The 20,974-nt window shown below is 43.3% G+C and overlaps 1 protein-coding gene across 1 annotated transcript; it reads left to right on the plus strand.

Annotated features, from left to right (window-relative positions):
• The first annotated feature begins 16,370 nt into the window (after positions 1-16,370).
• Positions 16,371-20,272, plus strand: LOC133922394 (glycine-rich RNA-binding protein 3, mitochondrial-like). Its single transcript, XM_062367720.1, has 7 exons — positions 16,371-16,528; positions 16,628-16,824; positions 16,913-16,953; positions 18,249-18,412; positions 18,539-18,641; positions 18,715-18,884; positions 19,377-20,272. Exons 2-7 carry the CDS (start codon positions 16,658-16,660, stop codon positions 19,896-19,898), a joined length of 1,167 nt encoding a protein of 388 aa, XP_062223704.1. The 5' UTR covers positions 16,371-16,528; positions 16,628-16,657; the 3' UTR covers positions 19,899-20,272.
• Positions 20,273-20,974: the final 702 nt, after the last annotated feature.

The raw sequence follows: 20,974 nt of genomic DNA on the forward strand, positions 1-20,974 counted from the left end.
AAGTGGGTGAAGAGGCGAGCTGCGATGCAATTAAATTTTATAGGATCTTGTTATTAAAATATTTTTATAAGATTTTATTAATGTTATTTATTTTATAATTTAATAATTGAGCTCAACAGCATAGATAAAGTAGACACGTATTATTAAAACATTGTCTTTTATATGATAGGATTCTATAAAAATTTGCTTTCAACTACGGTGATTTAAGGACAGCCCACTCTTTACTGCACTATTCTTGGTTAGTCCATGACATGTGAGTCAATATGTTGTGGTGCCATGTATCAGTTAGAGCCTAAAAGATCATGAGTCTGATTACCCATTATGCGGGTAATGGAGGAGGGAGGTAACAGTGGTGGGTTTAGAGGGAAATCGTGCTCTTTTTTGAAGAGAGGAATTTGTTTAGGTTACCACCTATCTTCACTCACACTATACATATATGTGTATATTCTTTACAATAAATTTGGAGGACTCTGGACCTTTAATGTGTAAGAAACACATGGTATCACTGAATGCACACATGTATTCATAACCTGCTAAAGCGCCTCGAGCCATCCCGATGTTTAAAACTTTATTATACCAGTCTATATATCAGTCATTGGTAAATATAAGTTTTACAATAGATGATATCACAATCATACAATGAGGAGAGTAGTGAAATAGATCCACCATTCTAATAATACATAAGGGATTCCTACGATCAATAGAATCTACATCATCATATAGCACAATAGAAACAGCATGGTGACACACCATTTCTACAGCAACTCAGGTGCGGACGTGACCAAGACTATTCGTTAGTCTCACCGTTGATGTCGGTGAAGTCTGAATCTTCCTCTGTAAGCACAAACAAGGGTGAGTACAAACGTACTCAGCAAGTCTCAACCATTGCCCTACAGTAAGTGTTATAAATACATGCAAACGATATTGACAAGGGTAAACCTGTAATGTTAACTTTTATGAAAATGTCAAGTTTACACATGCAAGAGTTTATTTTCATAAAACAGGTTTGTGAAAACACCATATCACTAATATTAAATGAAGGGGGTTTCGGCCACGGTGGAAAGTCGCCATGGCCCAAGTTTTAATGCTATTGGATACTCCGTCCATGGCAACTCACGGCACACTGCCGGATCTATTTCCAAAAAATAGAGCACATCTTGCACACTCACACTCCAAGAAAACACACGCAACCCAAGCTAGTTGTTGTGACCGAATCGTAGTCCATCCATGACCGTGAATATGGTTATTCAAATAATTTTACCTCTACAGAGTGGTATATTTTACCCACAAGTTGAGCTTTGCAACACATAACCGTCGTGGTAATGCAACTCAATAAAGCCATTACTCACCACAGCATCATCCCATTAGCCGCTTACAGGAGTTAATCAGGGGTTCCTAACATATACTAAGCCTCCAAACGGGTCGACAATCCTACACCTGCTCCATGGTCTCTCATTGCACTCCTGCCTCCAGACGACCAGTAGACTAGCTGGTGGGGTTTAGGCTAAGCATTGCCACATACATGGTCGAGTGGTTGTACGGTGAAGACTAGGTAGGATTTCACACGGACTCGGTCCTTAATAGAGCCGAGACAAATATCTCCACACTAAGTCTGCCACACACGCAACACTTAAACTCGCAAGGCATTCCCGGTGGGTATCCTGATTTGCCCTGGCTCTAATAGGTTCACAGTTGTTATCATTAACTGGCAAGTCTTCCCATCCCAATAACTCACACAACACCAAAGCACCAGGTTCCACACATTTCACAAAACTAGTTATGATTAAGTATGAAATAACAGTAAGGTACACAGTCATAAGCATACTAGTATCAAGGGAATAATCTTAGTGAAATTAGTATTACCGAGACAGTAATTCCAGGCTTATCAAGGTTATAGTTGGAATGATAGCAATCAGGCTGGCTAATCTACTATAGGACATAACTATATCAACTATTCAATTATATCGATAAGTAATACTTCATGCAATTATTTGGTAAAAAACGACTGCTATGAGTTGTGGTGATAAAACCGGGTGCAATATGATCAACAAGAGAAACAAATTAAGACTTGCCTCCGCTTAAGTCCTCAAGGGGGTCCTGCTCAAAGTCTTGCGTTCCCGGCTTCTCCTCTTCCTCCTCGAACTCTCTGGTCTCTAAAGCGTAGCACACAAATAACACAAATAAATACAAACAAAGCAAAAAATAAATTCCAAAAATTATGAAACTGATGGGAAAGAATGTCGGTGAAAGAATCATCGAAATCAGAGTTGAAACGAAAGAGATATGGGCTTTGGAAGTTGGTCGGCAAATAAATTTGGAAAAAAGAAAAGAGGAGAATATTCCCTAGAATATTCTCTAGAAAAAAGATTTTTGAAAAATAAGAAAATGTTCCTATATTGTACTGTTCATAGGCTTTGGTATTATTCCTTTGGGGTTGTACCGTGCGAATGGGCTGATGGGCTAGCATTGTGCTGGGCTACGCGGTCCTGAACCTTGCAGGCTAATGGGTCATGGTGGCCTACTGCTGGCCCGAGGGAAAATGATGCCCAGGCCAAGCAGGTGTCGGGCGGCGCTGCCGCTCAGTCATCGGCTCGTGGCGGCGAGCTCGCCGGAGACTCTCTAGAATGGGCTTTACGGTGGCCATTCACAACGGCGAGTGCATGGGAAGAGAGAGGGAAGTGTGGGGATCTTGTTTTTACAGGAAAACTGAGCGAGGAAGGGGGCGGAGAGGGCTGGCGGTGAGCCACCATGGTTGCAAATTGGGGAGCTCACCGAGGAGCTTAGTGGAGGTTGGAGGAGGGGAGATGAGTTAGGGAGATGGCAGACTAGGTGGCTGGGGTCCTCTAGGCTGCGTGATGGCGACGGATTTGGGCTTGTGAGGGAGATTGATGGAGAGGGGCTCGATGCTTGGCAGAGGGCGAAGCTTGCCTTGGCGAGCTTGGTGGAAGGTGGTGAGGAGCAGAGGGACAATCGACCAGGTTTTTATAGTCAGACGGAGAAGCGGCAATGTGGGTCCGGTAATGACGCTCGCGTGCAGTACAATGCGTTCATTTATCAATGGTGACATAGTGCCAGCGGTGTAGCGGTTTGGACGCACGTGGCATGCGGAGGGAAGGGTTAAGCCTGGCAGCTGAGGCAGTGGTGCTCTTTTCTTCGCGCGTGCTTGCACTAGTGAGGTTCTCGGGCATGGTCATTATGCGCAACAACTGTGGAGAGGAGTGGTGGAGCAAAGCAGTGGTGTGAATGGTGAGTCCGTTGGCGGTACGGGGCGATGGTGGTAGAGGTTAGGTGGGTGGCGGAATCATGGCTTAGCGGTAGGGTCTAGTGATCGGTGAGCTCAGCGCGAGCGTGAGCAGCGAGAGTGTGAGTAAGAAGAAGAGAGAGGCAGGCCAGCTGGGCTGGTCGTGTGGACTGGGCCACGGGGAAAAAGAAAGAGAGATGGGTGGGGGTGAGGTGAGCTAGGCCGTGGGGATTTTGGATTGGATCGAGCCCAAAGAGAGTGAGTGAAGGAAAAAGGTTTTGAAAATTATTTGGATTCGATTGCTTCGAAATTGATTTTTTTTTTAATTTATTTTGATTTCAAATTTTGCTAAAAACTGGGATGTTACAAACCTACTCCACTTAAAAAGAATCTCGCCATCAAGATTTAGGATCTTCTTCGAACAGAAAGGGAAACTCTTTCCTCAGGGCGTCTTCTCGTTCTCACGTGGATTCTGCTTCGGTATGCCTACTCCATTGTACACGGCACAAGCGTATTGTCGATCCTCTAGTTTGCTTGGTGACCACATCCAAGATTTTCACTGGAACTTCTTGATACCGGAGGTCATCCTGGAGATCCAGTGTTTCCGCAGAGACATGCTCTTCTGGTATCCTTAGACATTTCTTCAGTTGGAAGATGTGAAAGGTATTGTGCACATCGGCCAATTCTTGCGGTAGTTGTATCTAGTATGTTATTGCACCAACTTTTCTTAGGACTTGGTATGGTCCTATATACTAGGGAGCCAACTTTCCACGTACTTGGAACCTCCATGTTCCCTGTACCGGTGAGATCTTAAGGTATACATACTCTCCAACCTTGAAGCCCATGCCTCTTCTTCTTTTATCTGCGTAGCTCTTCTGTCAGAATTGAGTTGCCTTCAGCTTTTCCCTTATTTCTGCAACTTGGTCTTCTGCTTCTTTGATGAGGGATGATCCAAGTAAGGTACTTTCTCCAACTTCAGATCACATTAAAGGTGTTCGACACGTTCGACCATAAAGAGCCTTAAAAGGGGACATCTTTAGGCTGGCTTGGTACCTGTTATTATACGAGAACTATGAATAGGCTAGACTTTTCTCCTATTCTTTTCCATAGGTTAGGATGCATGCTCTCAACATGTCTTATAGGATCTGGTTGACCCTTTCAGTTTGGTCATTGGTCTGTAGGTGATAGGTGGTGTTGAAGTCTAGCTTGGTTCCCATTATTGCATGTAAGCTCTTCTAGAACCTTGAGGTGAACTAAATACCTCTATCAGAGACAATCTTGCTGAGGACTCCATGTAGTTTTACTATGTTGTCAATGTACAGCTGGGCTAACTTATATCCATCATAGTTTGTTCGTACAGGTATGAAGTGAGCAACCTTAGTGAGACGGTCGACAATTACCCATACTGATGTATTTCTCTTCTTTGTCTTGGGAAGTCTGACTATGAAATCCATGCATACTTCATCTATTTCCATACGAGGATTGGTAGGGGTTGAACTAATTCGGTAGGTTTCTGGTGCTCTGCCTTGACTCTCTAGGAGGTGTCACACTGGGCAACAAACTTGGCTATGTCTACCTTGATCCCATGCCACCAGTATTTTCTTTTTAGCTCCATGTACATCTTTGTGGCACCGGGATAGATAGAGTATGCCGAGTTGTGGGCTTCATCCAGAATTACTTCATGGAATTTCCCTTCCTAGGGCACACAAAGCCTATCCTTATATCATAAGACTCCTTTTTCATCTACCCTGAAATTTGAGGCATTATCCTCTTCGGTGTGCTGTCAGATATTCATCAGTTCCTGATACTTGTGTTGGGCCTACTGGACTTGCTTATCCAGAGTGTACTGGACACTCGAGTTATGGATATAAGCTTGAGGTACTATTTGTAGGTTCAGCCTCTGCATCTCTATTTGTAGTGGGGCACTCTGGGCCTCTAAGTGATGGCAGTAAGCTTTTCGGCTTAAGGCATCTGCCACAACATTAACCTTGCCCGGTTGATAATGTATCTCCAGGTCATAATCCTTAATTAACCCCAACCATCTTCTCTATCCTAGATTCAGGTCTAGTAAAGTAAAAATGTATTTCAGACTCTTATGATCTGTATAGATTTCACATTTGTTTCCAATCAGGTAGTGCCTCCAAATCTTGAGAACATGCACTACTGCTACTAGCTCCAGGTCATGTGTTGAGTAGTTCTGCTCATAGGGTTTAAGCTGCCAAGAGACATATGCTACTATCCTGCCATCTTGCATTAGGACACATCCCATGCCTCGTCTTGATGCATCACAGTAAGCTACAAACGTCTTGGTGGATGTTGGGTAAGACAAGCACTGGGGCAGTTGTCAGTTTATCCTTTAATTTCTGAAAACTCTTGTCACATGAGGTTGTCCATTTAAACTTCCTTTCCTTTTTTAGAAGCTCAATCATGGGTCTGACTATCTTAGAGAATCCTTCAATGAATCGGTGGTAATACCCCGCTAATCCAAGAAAGCCTCTGATCTCAGACACATTGGTCGGTTGCAGCTAGTGGGGTGCAACTTCTACCTACTCGGGGTCTACAACAACTCCTTCTACTATCAGGATATGGCTAAGGAAGGCAATCTTCTCTAATCAAAATTCACACTTACTAAACTTGGTATACAACTTATGGGCTCTGAGTTTCTCTAGAATTACTCTCAGATATTGTTCATGCTCTTGGTCACTTTTAGAATAGATCAGTATGTCATCAATAAAGACTACGACAAACCGATCTAATTCCTCCATGAACATCTTATTCATGAGATTCATGAAATATGCAGGTGCATTGGTTAAGCCAAAGGATATTACATTAAACTCATATTTTCCATATCTGGTCACGAAGGCTATTTTTAGGACGTTCACTTCTCTTATTTTCATCTGGTAGTAACCTAATCTTAAATTGATCTTGGAGAAATACTTGGCTCCTTTCAATTGGTCAAAGAGGTCATCTATTCTAGGCAAAGGGTACTTTACTTCATTTAGGGATCGGTAGTCCACATATATTCCCATGCTTCCATCTTTCTTCTTGATAAAGAGAACTGGTGATCTCTAAGGTGATGAAGTGGGTCTGATGTATCCTTTCTGCTGGAGTTTTTTCAATTGTTCCTTCATCTCGGCTAGCTCTCTGGCTGCCATGTGATATGGCCTCTTGGCTATGGGGGCTCTTCCAAGGATGAGATCAATGATGAACTCAATATCTCAGTCTGATGGCATACCAGACAAATCTTTCAGAAAGACATCAGGGTACTCATTTACCACCAGTACCTCCTCTAGGGTTTTAGCCTCAAGACTATACACCACGGGATCTGGCTTACACCCAAGGGTATGACAAGTTACCCGTGTCCCTACATAATTGGTCAGGGTCACTGTTATAGCTGCACATGCTATAGTGCCATCATGTTGAGTTAACCAGTTGTCGCACCCTGATTTTTAAATTTCTCAAATTTCTAAAAAATTTCAAGAATAGTTGTAGATTAAATAATTAGAATAGAAAAAAAATCATATTTCCTAAATTCAACTTCAAATTTGAATTAAGTTATAAATGTTTGTATGCATTCATGCTGTTAAATAGGCATTTAGGTTTTATTTTGAGCTGTTGAGTTTCTTTGGAGTTCCATAGATTTTATTCAAGCTCATTTGGATTTTATTTGAGTAATATTTTATTTCCAAAATCTCAAAAAGGTTTTCATAAGCTCAAAATATTTTTATTTGGCTTCTAAATGTTTTCAAAAGCTTGTCGGGATTTTTTCTAGAATTTTTAGACTTCATTTGATGTTTTATTTGGATTTCATTTGCTATCTTCCATTTCTGAAATTCACAAAAAATAAAGAAATACCTAAAACCTAGCTAGGCCTAAACCCTATCTAAACCAGGCCAAAACCCCGGTCCGCTCCCTCTAGCCCACTTCCCTCTCCCGTGCATGGGTCGACCGAAGCAAGCCCATCTCACCCCGTCGCCCCTCTCTCTCTCCCGAGGCTAAGCCCAGCCGCTCATGTGTGTTGCTCGCCCTCTCTCCCTGTGCCGCTAACACGTGGGGCCCATCCCATTCCTCCATCTCCGACTAGAACTCCCCGTGCCATGCCACCAAATCTGGTTTGGACTCGAGTTCAGCCACCTACCCTTGCTAGTCCCACACCTTGCCCTGCCTATATATAGCGGCCGACCACACCCTTGTTTTCCCCACCCCAAAACCCTAGAGTTTGAGCCCTAGCGCACCGCCATCATGAAACCTAGCCGCCTGCCATTATCGCGTTGAACTAGCTCACCGCTCCGCGTCACATTGCCTCACCCGAGCCGCACAAAAGCTTCGTCATCGCCCACCAGAGCTTCTCCCGCCGTCGCCTTAGCTCCCTAGTCGCCAGAGCAGCCTCCCCGTCGAGTTCTGGTCGTCGATTGTCTTCCCGTGCCGCACCGCCCATGGTAAGCAGCCAAACAGAATCCCCTCACCCTCCTCTCCATGTTCCGCCACTCGTCGTCACGTCCCAAGGTCGGCGACGAGGTCCGCACCATTTTCTAGCGAGTCCATCACCGTTGTTCCCCTCCCGCTACCATCTTTTCCCTGACGCCAGCGCTGATTGCATCTCCCTCCTCTCTTGGGCGTCTGATCTTGTTTCATTGGCTAGGATTAGATCCAAGCCATACCTCTTCGTTGGCCAATAGAGGGTTGCCATGTGTCCATCTTTATTCCAGTCAGCACATGTGCTCTATCAGTCGCCACATCAGCCACCACGTCAGCACCCTATTGATGTGTCAACCAACGTGTCTGTCATATCAGCCAAATTCGCCCAGTCATTTGTCCAGTCAATATTTCAAGGATTTCCAGTACAAAAATAATTCCTAAAATTCCAATAATTATGGAATTTTGCATAAAAGTTCTGCAACTTTAAAATCTCATATCTTCTTCATTTTAGTTCCGATTTGAGTGATTTTTGCGCTCAAATTTTTCTAGAAATAAGATCTATCCAGCCATGATATTTTAGATAGCAATTCTATAGTAGTTTTCCCTCATTAACATCTAGACCCATATAACATAAAGATATTATTTTTTATTAGTAAATTTATGATTGTCACAATGACATATAAGTCATGGTCAGATCTACATGTCATTGTACCACAGACATGAGTTTATGATATTAAAATAATATATTAATTTGTAGATCACGCATGTTAATGATTCAGCCAATCTTTTTTATCATTTTATGTAAAGCCCTAGTTCCTATCTTTTTATCTTTCTTCAAAAGAAGTTGAGTCAATTATGTTCTTCTTGTCCAACCAACCAAAGATCCAAGTCCATCGTTATGTTTCTCTTGTTCATGTAGTTTGGAGTTTATTTGATGTTTATTTGATGTTGCTTTTGTTTGTTGATAGAATTCGCGATAGTCGATAGCGCTTCAGATCTATTCGAGGGATTTCAAGACCAAGGTTTTGACAACACTAAGCAGCATTGGATAAAAGGCAAACGTACTCCTTGATCATATTGCTTCTATATTTTTAAATGTTTTATTTTACAAATTACATGCAATGTCTGTTAACCTGCTGGGTAGTCACCTATGTTAGGGTTTGCCTAGTTTTTCTCTCATCGTCCCTTGGAACCTAGGTGGTTTATGGTTATATGTCTTTTGTGGGTAGAAATGCTTATCCATGCTTTCAGGATGTTAGGAAGTGTCTTATACCAGATTCATGAACATAAGCAACGATAATAGTTAATTTGTTAATGGTTAGCAACATGAAACCTTATATCTTGAGCATAGTGATGTTAGTGATAGTGATCATGGTTATGTTGCGGGTTAGTAGTTGCTCAAATAACCTAAGTAAGGATCGGTTCGTGGAGCGACAACTCAAGAAGTGACGTATCAACCACGAGGCTGATATGAGTAAGGCTTGATATAATGGTTAGAGTTATTTCCAGTGTGTGTCGGGTCATCACAAGAGGGGGCTTCTGTGTTAGAATGATATTCCATAATCCCTAGCGGTGAAACCTAGTGGGCAGGTGTATATTGAAGTAGGCTCTAGTTAGTGGTAATGTCATGCAACGATCTCTTGGTGGCACAACACTGGCGTGTGTTAAGTGTTTTGCAAACACGACAATATAGAAATCACGACTCGTGAGGAAAGCTGAACAACCTCTGCAGGGTGTAAAATCTAATATATCAACCGTGCTCGCGGTCATGAGAGACTTGGATCATCACATGATTAGTTAGTTTGTGTTATGGTTATGGAAATGGTTTTTGATGGTAGTATAGTGATGGTTATGGTTTGTAAGGTGGTTAGGCTTAGGTGATGTTTAATGGTTGGATTAATAAGGTTACATTCACTTAACAACTGCTTAATCTTTTCAATTATATTATTGTTTCTTTACCCACCTTTATGCAAATAAACCCTTGTGTTAACCTATCATTGTTATAAGCATGCATATTATTATTCTCCTATACAGTTGTTGAGCGTGTCATGTGCTCATACTTGCTATTTTTCCTATGCCATACGACATGTGTGGTGCTGCTCAGTGAGTGAAGATATTGAAGATTATCAAGACGAGGTTGGGACGTTCTAGGTGTGTGTCTCCCGATCAGTTGCCTGTGGTGTTGTTGGGCATCAGTGCTTCTGTTCCGCTACAGATATCTATATAGAAGACAATATATGTCAATTATTGTAAGAGTTAAACGTTTATTCCTTAAAAGTATTGATTTTGTTACTTCGCATGTGACGTCCTTATGTGTGTTGAATATCCTTGACACACATAAGTCGCATCTGGTTTTGTCTGTTAAAACCGGACGTGACACCAGCCCAATCCAAGGATTAGATTTATCCCTTCGAATTTAAGCACCACTAGGTTTGCTAGGAATACTATCCCACTTAAAGTGATCCTTACCCGAGAGCATCCTAGTTGACATTTAATGTCAGCTCCAAGTGATCTGGTTATCAAGGGGTTCTTAAGTAATACTATAGGTATAGCATGGTAGGACACAAAACTTGATGATATAAAAGAGTGTGATACTCCATAATTAAACAATATTGTTGCAAGTATCAATTCAACTAAAAACCCATCAAGCACAACTCTAGGCGCATCATGAGCTTCATGCACGTGGATGTGGTTGGTGCAAGCTCATTCGAAGGACTGTTGCGACCTCGCTGGCTGGCTGGGGGGCGTGTGAGGTCCCACAGTTGACACCATATATCACGGGTCGAGGTCCATTCATAGTGTTGGATTGGACGGAGGCTGCTTGCTTGGCCTTATGGGGGCAGTTGCCGATGAAGTGCCTGGTCTCATCACAGTTGAAGTAGACCTTGCTTGGGTTGGTCACTTGGCTGCTACTGTTCTGCTGAGTCTTGACATTGTTTTGGTTGCGGTAGAAAGGGTTGGGTTGGTGTGAAGTAGAGGCTGAAATCCTAAACTGCATTATAGTTTGAGCTTTTTGCCTAGAGAAAGCAGGATGCTTAAACCTCTGAAACCTTTCATGTTGTTGAGCATTATAAGCAGCAAACTTGCGCTTCTTGTCCTTGTATAGCTCCGTTCTAGCTTCTTCTAGTAGGATGGTCATGTTCATCAGGGTGTTGAAGTCTAGGTAGATGTGAGGGGTCAACTGAGCCTTCAAGTTGCTTTATAGCTCTTTCTTGAACATGTTCTGTTTTTTTTATCCATTGAGACTTCTTCTAGTGCATATTAGAATACCTCAATAAACTTGCAAATGTACTCATTCACACTTATGTTGCCTTGCTTTAGCTTTTGAAACCCATTTGCTTTAAGCTCTATGGTTCCCTCTGGAATGTGGTACTGATAGAACTCTTCCACAAAATCTTCCTAGGTGATTGTTGCAGCATTGTCTGTGACTTCATAGTAGTTATCCCACCAAGCCAAGGTTGTCCTAGAGAGCTGATAGATGCCAGAAGAACTATATCTCTTCCTACATAGTTGATAGCATCCAGCTTTTTTTGGATGTTCCTTAACCAATTATCAGCATCCATAGGGTTATCTGACCCTTCAAAGATTGGTGTATTGATCCTAACAAACTCAACCATCTTGTTGGGAAGTCCTGGTGCTTGATAGTGGGGATTGGTTGATTCCACGTGCCAAGGCGGCTAACAGATGAGTCGGTTGCACCATGACCGCCACCAAGTCATTAGCAGAGGGGTCAGGTAATTCTTGATCATTCATATGTCCTCCTTGATTTTTTGCTTCACTTTCTTCTTGATTTTCCTCTTCTTCTCTACAATTCTCTATTTGACTCTGACGATGTTGTTGGATCCTGATGGAGCACTTGGGTGCTATCTGTTTTAAGATAAAATAGAAGAAGTATAAGCTGAGAGCAAAGGCTAGGGTGTTTTAGGTTGTTATCTTTTTAAGAAAAACCGCAAGGCTCCAAGCCTTGCTTAGCACACAAGGGAAAGCTCGCTCAAAGCAAAACACACAAGCAAACTAGCACAACAAGCTCGATTCAACGAAAGGAAGGGTACAACATTGGCAGTTGCTACACACGACCATACTACGATACATAAGGGGGGGTACATAGGTCTACTCGTAATAGTGTCGGATCAAGATGCTTCATTCCTCCTTTGGGATGTTAGGCCTCTGTGGTACCAGTGCGATCTTTGTTTTCCTTGGTGAGGAGGTTTTCTGGTAGGGTGAGAGGAGTGTACTCTTTATCTTCTCTCATGTTGGGGGATCATTGAGCCGGAGGGAGAGGTTCTTCTTTGTTGGCAACCTCGTGAGGTGTGGGCAGTGGTGGAGCAGGAGCGGTCTCTGAAAACTTCCTATTGATACTTCCCATGGGGCAAATGGGAGTTCCTTCAAGTACTGGGTGTCCTTCTATTCCAGGGAGATGGAGGGTCCTCTTATTTGCATGACCAGTGAGATAGACCTCACTGATCAACTTGTTGTGGCGTTCTCTCGCTGCCTTCACCGTTTCTTCGACTACCACAACACGACTTTCAGTTTTTGCAGCTTGGGCTTAGGCTCAGGCTTTAGCGAGCTGGACACATAGGGACCTCCCATGTATTTCTGCTTCTTTGGCTTGGCAGATGCATTTTCTTAACTTTACTGCTTGCTGGTCATATAATTTGTCTAGGGCCAGTAGGTATCGTATCATGGCCACCACGATCGGGTCACTTTCTCGCATACCCAAGCCCCCTAAGGTTTGCATTCGTACCATCCAAGTGGGGCGACTTCTCTTCACAAGGGAAATAACCTTATTGACGTACGGCCGATGGGCTTCTCATAGATCTGGCATAGGTGTCGCAAGGCCTTACGAGCGACAACTTGGTAGGTGTTGGCAAACCTAAACCCTGTGGTGATCACACTCCACGGCTTCTTGTCGGGGTGATCTTCACTGGCTCTAATGTGGATGGTGACCTCACTGTGCTTGGTTCCGTATTCTTTAAATTCCCTGCCAACGTACTCTGGGTGTTCCATAATACCTAGCCTCGTCATAGCAGCGTACAACACCTTCGGAAAGCCCAGGGTGTCCAAGCATTACTCGGTTACCCAACCATGTTCCACCATCTCTAGAAAGAAGAAGAACGCTCGTAAAAAGAGTTTTTTTTATCAAAAGTGTGAAGGAGAGTAAGAAGTTTTGTAACATAATTTTAGGAAAAATTTCACATCCAGGTCTACGGTCTCGTCCTACAACCAATATGGCTTTGATACCACCTGAAGCGCCCTGGGTCATCCTCGGTGCTTAAATTTTTATTAAACCAGTCCCTGGATTAGTCATTGGTAAATATAAGTCTTACAACAGATGATATCACAATCATACAACAAGGGGAGTAGTGAAATAGATCCATCATCCTAATACTACATAAAGAATTCCCACGACCAATAGAATCCACGCCATCAGAGAGCACGGTAGAAATAGTACGGTGACATGCCATTTTCACATGCATCTCGGGTGCAGACACGACCAAGACTATTCATCAGCCTCAGCGTCAACTTTAGTGAAGTCCGGATCTTCTTCCGTAAGCATAAGCAAGGGTGAGTACAAACATACTCAGCATGTCTCAACCCTTGCTCTATAACAAGGGGTATAAATACATGTAAACGATATCGACAAGGGTAAAGCTGTAAGGTTAAATTTTACGGAAATGCCAAGTTTACACATGCAAGGGTTTATTTCCATAAAGAAAGTTTTGTGAAAACATCATATCATTAATATAAAACGAAGAAGGTTTCGACCGCGGTGAAAAGTTAACAGGGCCCAAGTTTTTATGTTGCTGGATACCCCATCTATGGAAACCCACAGCACACTACCGGACCTATTTCCAAAATTAGAGAACACCTTGCCCACTCACACTCCAAGGAAACAAATGCAATCCAAGCTAGTTGTTGCGATCGAATCGTAGTTCGTCTATGACCATGGACACGACTATTCAAATAGTTTTACCTCTGCAGAGTAGTATACTTTACCCACAAGTTGAGCTTTGCAACACACCATCGTCGTGGTAGTATGACTCAACAAAGTCATTACCTACCATATCATCATCCCACTAACCGCCTACAGGAGCTAATCAGGTGTTCCTGACCTATACTAGGCCTCCAACCAGGTCAACAAGCATGCACCTGATCTATGGTCTCCCATTGCACTCCTACCTCTGGACGACCAATAGACTAGCGGGTGGAGTTTAGGCTAAGCCATGTCACGTACAAGATCAAATGGTTGTACGGTGAAAACTAGGTAGAATGCCATACCAACTCAATCCTTAATCGAGTCAAGGCAAACATCTTCACACTAAGATTATCACACATGCAGCACTTAAACTCGCAAGACATTCCCGACGGAAAACCCTGATTTGCCCCAACTCTAATAGGTTCACAGTTGTTATCATTAACTGGCAAGTCTTCCCATCCTGGTAACTCACACAACACCAAAGCACCAAGTTCCATATATCTTGCAAAACCAGTTATGATTAAGTATGAAATAACAATAAGTTATGTAGTCCTAAGTATACTAGTATCAAGGGATTCGACTTAACATAATTAGTATTACCGAGACGGTAATTTTAGGGTTATCAAGGTTATAGTCAAAATGATAGCAATTAGGCTAGCTAATCTACTATAGGACATAACTAGATCAACTATTGAATTATGTCGGTAAGTAATACTTCATGCAATTATTCGGTGGAAAACGACTGCTACAGGTTATTGTGATAAAACTGGGTGCAATATGACCAACAAGGGAAACGAATTGAGACTTGCCTACGTTGAAGTCTTTGAGGGGGTCATGCTCGAAGTCTTGCGTTCCCGGCTCTTCCTCCTCCTCCTCGAACTCTCCAGTCTCTAAAGCGCGGCACACAAACAACACAAATAAATACAAATAAAGCACAAAATATAAATTCTAAAGATTATGAAACTGGTGGGAAAGGATATAATTTGAATTTAGATGAGGTGAAAGAATTATAGAAATTGGAGATGAATATCGTTGAAAAATCATCAAAATTAGAGTTGAAGCGGAGGAGATATGGGTTTTGGAAGTTGGTTGGCAAATAAATTAAAAAAAGAAAATAGGAGAATATTTTCTAGAATATTCTCTGGAAAAAGGATTTTCAAAAAATAGGAAAATGTTACTGTAATGTATTGTTCATATGGCTTTTGTACTATTTTTTTGGGCTTGTACTATGGGAATGGGCTGATGGGTTGGCATTATGTTGGGCTGCGAGGTGTTGTGCCTTGTAGTCTACTGGGCCGTGGCAGCCTAGTGTTGTCTCGAGGGAAAAAGACACCCTGGCCGAGCGGGTTTCGAGCGGCGCCGCTGCTCAGTCATCAGCTCGCATCGGCAAGCTCGCCAGAATGGGCTTTCTGGCGGCCATTCACGGCGGCTAGTGCAAGAGAAGAGAGAGGGAAGCACGGTAATCTCGTTTTTGCGGAAACCCAAACGAGGAAGGGGGCGAAGAGGGTTGACGGCGAGCTGGCATGAATGCGGATCGGGGAGCTCACCGAGGAGTTCAGTGGAGGCCGGAGGAGGGGAGATGAGTTAGGGAGATGGCAGAGGAGGCGACTGGGGTCCTTTAGGGTGTGTGGTGTTGGCAGATTTAGGCCGATGAGGGAGATCGATGGAGAGGAGCTCGGTGCTTGGCTGAGAGAGAGAGAGAGAGAGAGAGAGGGAGGGGGGGGGGGGGGAGAGAGAGAGATGGGAGTGAGGGAGGGTGAAGCTTGATTTGGCGAGCTCGATGTAAGGCGGTGAGGAGTGGAGGGGTGATCGGTAGACTTTTATAGTCGGGCGGAGGAGCGGCAATGGGTGTCTAGTGACGATGCTCGCGTGTGGTATGGCGTGTGCGTTTATCAATGATGACATAGTGCGGGTAGTGTAGCGGTTTGGACGTGCGTGGCATGCGACGGGAAGGGTCAAGCTCGGTAGCCGAGGTAGTGGTGCTCTTTTCTACGCGCGTGCTCGCACCGACGAGGTTCCTGGGCACGGTCGTTGTTCTTGACGACTGTGAGAGAGGAGCGGTGGAGCAGAGCAATGGTGTGAAAGGTGACTCCGTTGGCGGTACAAAGCAGTGTTGGCAGAGGTTAGGCGGGTGGCGGTGTCGTGGCTTGGCGGGAGCGCGAGGAATAAGACGATATAGGTGGGCCAGATAGGGTGATTAGGTGGACTAGAGCATAAGGAAAAAGAAAGATACAGAGACGTGCCGGAGTGAGGTGAGCTGGGCCGCGGGGATTTTGGATTGGATCTACCTAGTTCAAAGGTGATCCTAAAAGCTTAATATAACCCTGAAAAGTAAGCCCGTGGAGTCATATATTTTGATGTATGTTTAGTACCAAACATGCACAAACCCATTGTCCATGGAGGATGAACTCCATCATGTATAAGGATTAATGAATCTTTGACGAGTAAATGGGAGAACTGGATCAATAAAACTGTATAAGAGAGTGACTATGTATACTGAGGAAGATTCCAAAGTATGATAGTGGGTTTGTAATGCGTAGAGGAATGTTGAAGGCTTAAAACTATATCGTGTATGTTCATATGGTACTTACATCTATAAGAGTTAAAATATGTGTATACCAACCTAAATTACTGAAATACTGCTGGTACAGATTGGACTTTCGCTAGGGAAAAAAAAAAGCTTAATTAAGAAATTCCGTCAAAAACCAAACCCTCTGTTTCTAACTCGCACTCTCGCGCACGACTAATATAAAGCCCCCGGAGCCGCTTGGACTCAAACCTCGCCGCCGCCTCCGTCTTCTCATCCCCTCTCCTCCCCTCCCACTAAACCCGCACCCGAAGCAGCGCTCCTAGGGTTTGCTCCACCCCCAGCCCCACCCTCCGATTCCGAGGTAATCCACCCGTCCCCTGCGCCCTCTACCCGGCCGCGAGCTAGGGTTTCGGCGGTTCCGCGAGTTTGCTCAGATTCCGTTGTTTTTTTCTTTTCGCAGGCGGCGGCTGCGAGCGAGCGAGCCTGAGGCATGGCGGGGTACCCGGAGGACAACCAGCACGCCCTGAACGGGTACGAGGAGGAGGAGGTCGACGAGGAGGAGGGCCACCCCGGGAGGCGGGGAGGCCGGGATGGGGGCGTCGGGTACGGTGATGCCGGCGGAGAGGACGGGAGGGGCGCGGGCGGCGACTCGTCGGGGTGAGCGATCTGGGCTCTAGAGTTTGGGTTGGTTCTGGATTTGGGAGGATGCGGGAAGCGGGAGAGCTAACACCTGCGGCTTTTGCAGGAAGATTTTCGTCGGAGGCGTTGCTTGGGAGACTTCTGAAGGTGAAATAGTTATTTATTTATTTATTTACTACTGATAGGCGTGTCACAGACTTCGTTTTCTTTAGTTTGATTAGTTCGAGCTTCACATAGCAGCGGACAAGTGTTGATGCAGCCCGTCCTTTTTTGTTGTTTGATGTTTTTGGCTAGGGAGGTTAATACAATTCATGTGATTCGTGGTTGTTTGTGCTTTTTAGTGTGGTATTTTGTTAGGTTGCTTTAGTTACTGCTGTAATGGTATGACACACACAGTATGTATGCCTCCATGTTTCTTTGATCAACTCTCACATAAAAATGTTCCTTCAATCAGTTTTGTGACATTTGGTAAATTGTGCTAATGGGAATAAGATATGTGTGGGATACCTGGGTGGCTGTCATAAGTTTATGTGCATACTGGCTGATGTGCTTGACAAAAACATGGTTCTTTACTACTTTCTAAATGTAGCTTTGCACTGTTGACCATATTCTTGTGCAAAGCGTCGGTCTATTATGTCCCACCCAAATGAAAAATCTTTTGCCAGATCATCTTACATGCACTTTACCTTCATCAAGTTTTGTCTCGTCTTTACAAAATAAGAGTTTGAGGCCATTAGATGAAGTACTAGATATGTGCACATTAGTTTACTGTATGATTGCAACTCTCTGCATCCTGCTTAGAGTGTATTTTTACTGCACTTCATTTTCTGTTGATTTGCTAACCCAGTTAGGTCCATATTTCTGGATAATGGGTACACCACCTATAAAAATCGTTCTATCTTTATCCATACCTTGTACCTCCTCTTTGTTCCTTTCTTCTAAGGAATTTTCAGTCTCATAAAATGCAAAGTGGATTGTCAGCTTAAAATTTCCGTTTTGTAAGTAGGTAGGTGCACTGTACCTGGATTTAGTGCTCAAATTTACCAAACGTAACATCAATGTAATAAAAAAAAGACAATAGTAATAAAATAGTTTGGACTTTCATTTGCCCCTTTGAATGCTGGAATACTTAATTCATTTGGTTTCATGTAAGAAGATTCATATCATTTCTGCTTAAGTGAAACCAGTCATGAGAGCATAGCTTTTGGGAAGTAGATTTACTTGTAGACTTGCATTTGTCTATCCATTGATGATGTTCTTGGTTTCTGGAAAGAGGTTTCTATGTTGGCTCCTTTTAAGTGAAATATTTTTATCCTACCTTACCTCCAACTCGGTGATATTTTTTTAGTGCTCCATGTTTTGCCAGTTCTATTTCTCTTTGTGATTCTGTTCTGTTTTTTTCCCAATTGACAAATATGTATGGTTTATTTGTTTGTATGTAGAAACGTTCTCCAAGCATTTTGAGAAGTATGGGGCAATAGTTGATTCTGTAATTATGAAGGACAAGCATACTAAGATGCCTCGTGGATTTGGATTTGTTACATTTTCTGATCCATCTGTTATAGACAAGGTTTTGGAGGATGAGCATGTTATAGATGGCAGAACGGTAGGACATCTAAATTTAGATCGGCCGTAATGTGGGACCTCATTTAGTTCACTCTCTTTCGCAACGTTTTGTAATTGAATTGAAGTTTAGCTTCTTCATACCCCTCTCAACTTCTGGTCTATTCAGGTTGAAGTCAAGAGGACAGTCCCGAGGGAAGAAATGTCAACCAAAGACGGCCCCAAGACAAGGAAGATCTTCATTGGTGGGCTCCCACCATCACTAACTGAGGGTAGGTACTTGATATGAATAACAAATCTTGAACACATTTTTTTATGATACTGAGAAAAGGTATGAAATTTCAGATGATTTGAAGGACCACTTCTCTTCATATGGTAAGGTGGTTGAGCATCAGATAATGCTTGATCATAGCACTGGGCGTTCAAGAGGGTTTGGTTTTGTCACTTTTGAAAGCGAGGATTCTGTTGAAAGGGTCATATCTGAGGGTAGAATGCGTGATCTTGGTGGGAAGCAGGTTAGATTTAACCCCCTTGTTTGCAGGCCCTATAGTAGTTATGTGTTGAACATGCTGCAACCTAGATGTTTCGTCTAGTACACTTAATAACGAAGAGAGAAAAAAGAAGAAATAAACTGGGAAATGTTTATATACTACTGGGAGAAGAGAAATAGTGACTTTTTAGTTGAGGGCCTCATCTGAAATCAACTGTTCAGCTATAACGGATTCATTAAAATTACTAATGGAGCTCAGGACTTCCTTTGAGCAGCTGAGCCCCCTTCCCTCCTGAATTTTTGTTTCTTCTTTGCTATTGCTCACAATATGTTTTTCTTAACCTCTTAAAGATTTGGATATTCATGCGCTGACCTTCATTTCTTTCTGAGTGACATGGACTCGAACTACTCTAAGATGTTTCTACCGGTTAACACTAGATTGATGTATTCTCAAGTTGTAGTGGTAACTTGGTAGTCTTGCCTTATTAGTTAACTTTGGAATTTCCTTTCTTTTCAGGTTGAAATAAAGAAGGCTGAACCAAAGAAACATGGGTCTGATCACAGTAGCAATGGGAGATCTAGTCACGGTGGTGGTGGTTACCGCAGTTCTTACCATGGTGGTGGTGGTGGTGGCAGCAGCAGCAGCAGCGGTGGTGGCAGCGGTGGCGGTTATGGATATGGTGGTGGTTACCGATCTGCTGCTGCTGCAGGTTATTATGACAGCGGTACAGGTGTAGGAGCAGGGTATGGCTACGGTAGAGGGTATGGCTATGGAGGCAATGCTGGCTTTGGGTCTGGTTTTGGCGGTGGTTATGGTGGCGCCATGTATGGAGGTGCTTATGGTGCGTATGGGGCATACGGTGGTGGTGCCTACGGAGGGGGTGCCTATGGAGGTGGTGCCTATGGAGGTGGTGCCTATGGTGGCGCCCCAGGTGGTTATGGTACTGGTGGATACGGCAGTTACGGGGGCGCTGGTGGTGCTGGTGGCGGGAGTGCAGGTGCTCGCGGTTCTAGCAGGTACCATCCGTATGGAAAATAAGCAACAAGTTCAATCTGTTTTTCTAGGACACAGGAGCATCCATCTTCCTCTTGTCTCCTAGAAGTTCAGTCTTCAAAACCTAATCAGCGGCATTGGAATATTCTTGGGATGAACTACGTCTTAGCTGGAACAACTGTAATTGTTGTCGCTGAGCCAGCCCGCCTGCCCGTAGTTTGCTGTAGAAGCTACACATGAAAGCTGCGTTGTATTCTTTAGTTTGATATGCAGAGCTTAGAATCTTAAGAACAAGCTTTTGATGGTAGGAACAGTATTTGGTGCAGTAGAACTATATTTCGTGGTGTAACATCGACATTGCCATGTTGCCATCTTTGGTGCAGTAGGACCCCTTTAAAGGATTTGGTTTAATCTTCTAATTGACTGTTGATTGCAATTATGCGCATTTGCACGAAAAGTTACTGTATATAACCAATGCACCGCAGTTATGGGATGCGATCTGGATGATAACTTATATCTGTAGATGTAGAGACGTCTCGCTTCCATATCTGCAAATTTGCGTGCGCGACAACTCGTCCTAGTTGAAAAGATTGTTCTGATTTACATGTGTCATTTGAGCCTATATGTTTCTCTTGCATGACAATCGGCTCAGATGCGGGTCCTGAGTCCTCACTGGTTGAACTAGGAGGGGTGGTTTGGCGTCCGTGAATCTTTCACCGATTCCTGTTGTGCATTTATCCATTACAACAATGCACCTGGCCACCTGCCGATGAGAACGTTGTAATGTTGGATTGAAAAACAGAATAAGTTGCACGTGATTTCTCGAACGCATTGGGCTCGTGTTTGGAATCGGAGGATAATGTTGTATAGGGTAGAATTATCTTTGTTTTTTTAATAGGGTGATCTAATTTTTTATTTAGTTAGATAAGATGAGCTAATTTTCTGTTTGGTTTGATAGATTAGAGTGAATAAGATAAACTAATTTTTTTTTATTATATGGATATGATGACTTGATTTTGTTGTAATGATCTTTTGATGAACTTACAATCTTAATTCTGACAGTAACTTGATAAATTGATTTCCCGATGCTATTAGCATGTAATTATCACTATATCTATTTA

The sequence above is a fragment of the Phragmites australis genome, chromosome 6 (assembly GCF_958298935.1).
Source record: "Phragmites australis chromosome 6, lpPhrAust1.1, whole genome shotgun sequence".
Lineage (NCBI taxonomy): Eukaryota > Viridiplantae > Streptophyta > Magnoliopsida > Poales > Poaceae > Phragmites > Phragmites australis.

What these genes read in the sequence shown, in the direction of transcription:
- LOC133922394 (XM_062367720.1), top strand. Translation starts at nt 16,658, where the DNA reads ATGGCGGGGTACCCGGAGGACAACCAGCACGCCCTGAACGGGTACGAG. An exon ending in TGCTTGGGAGACTTCTGAAG is followed by an intron (nt 16,954 to 18,248) that starts GTGAAATAGTTA and finishes GTTTGTATGTAG; the next exon opens with AAACGTTCTCCAAGCATTTT. An exon ending in ATGTTATAGATGGCAGAACG is followed by an intron (nt 18,413 to 18,538) that starts GTAGGACATCTA and finishes TGGTCTATTCAG; the next exon opens with GTTGAAGTCAAGAGGACAGT.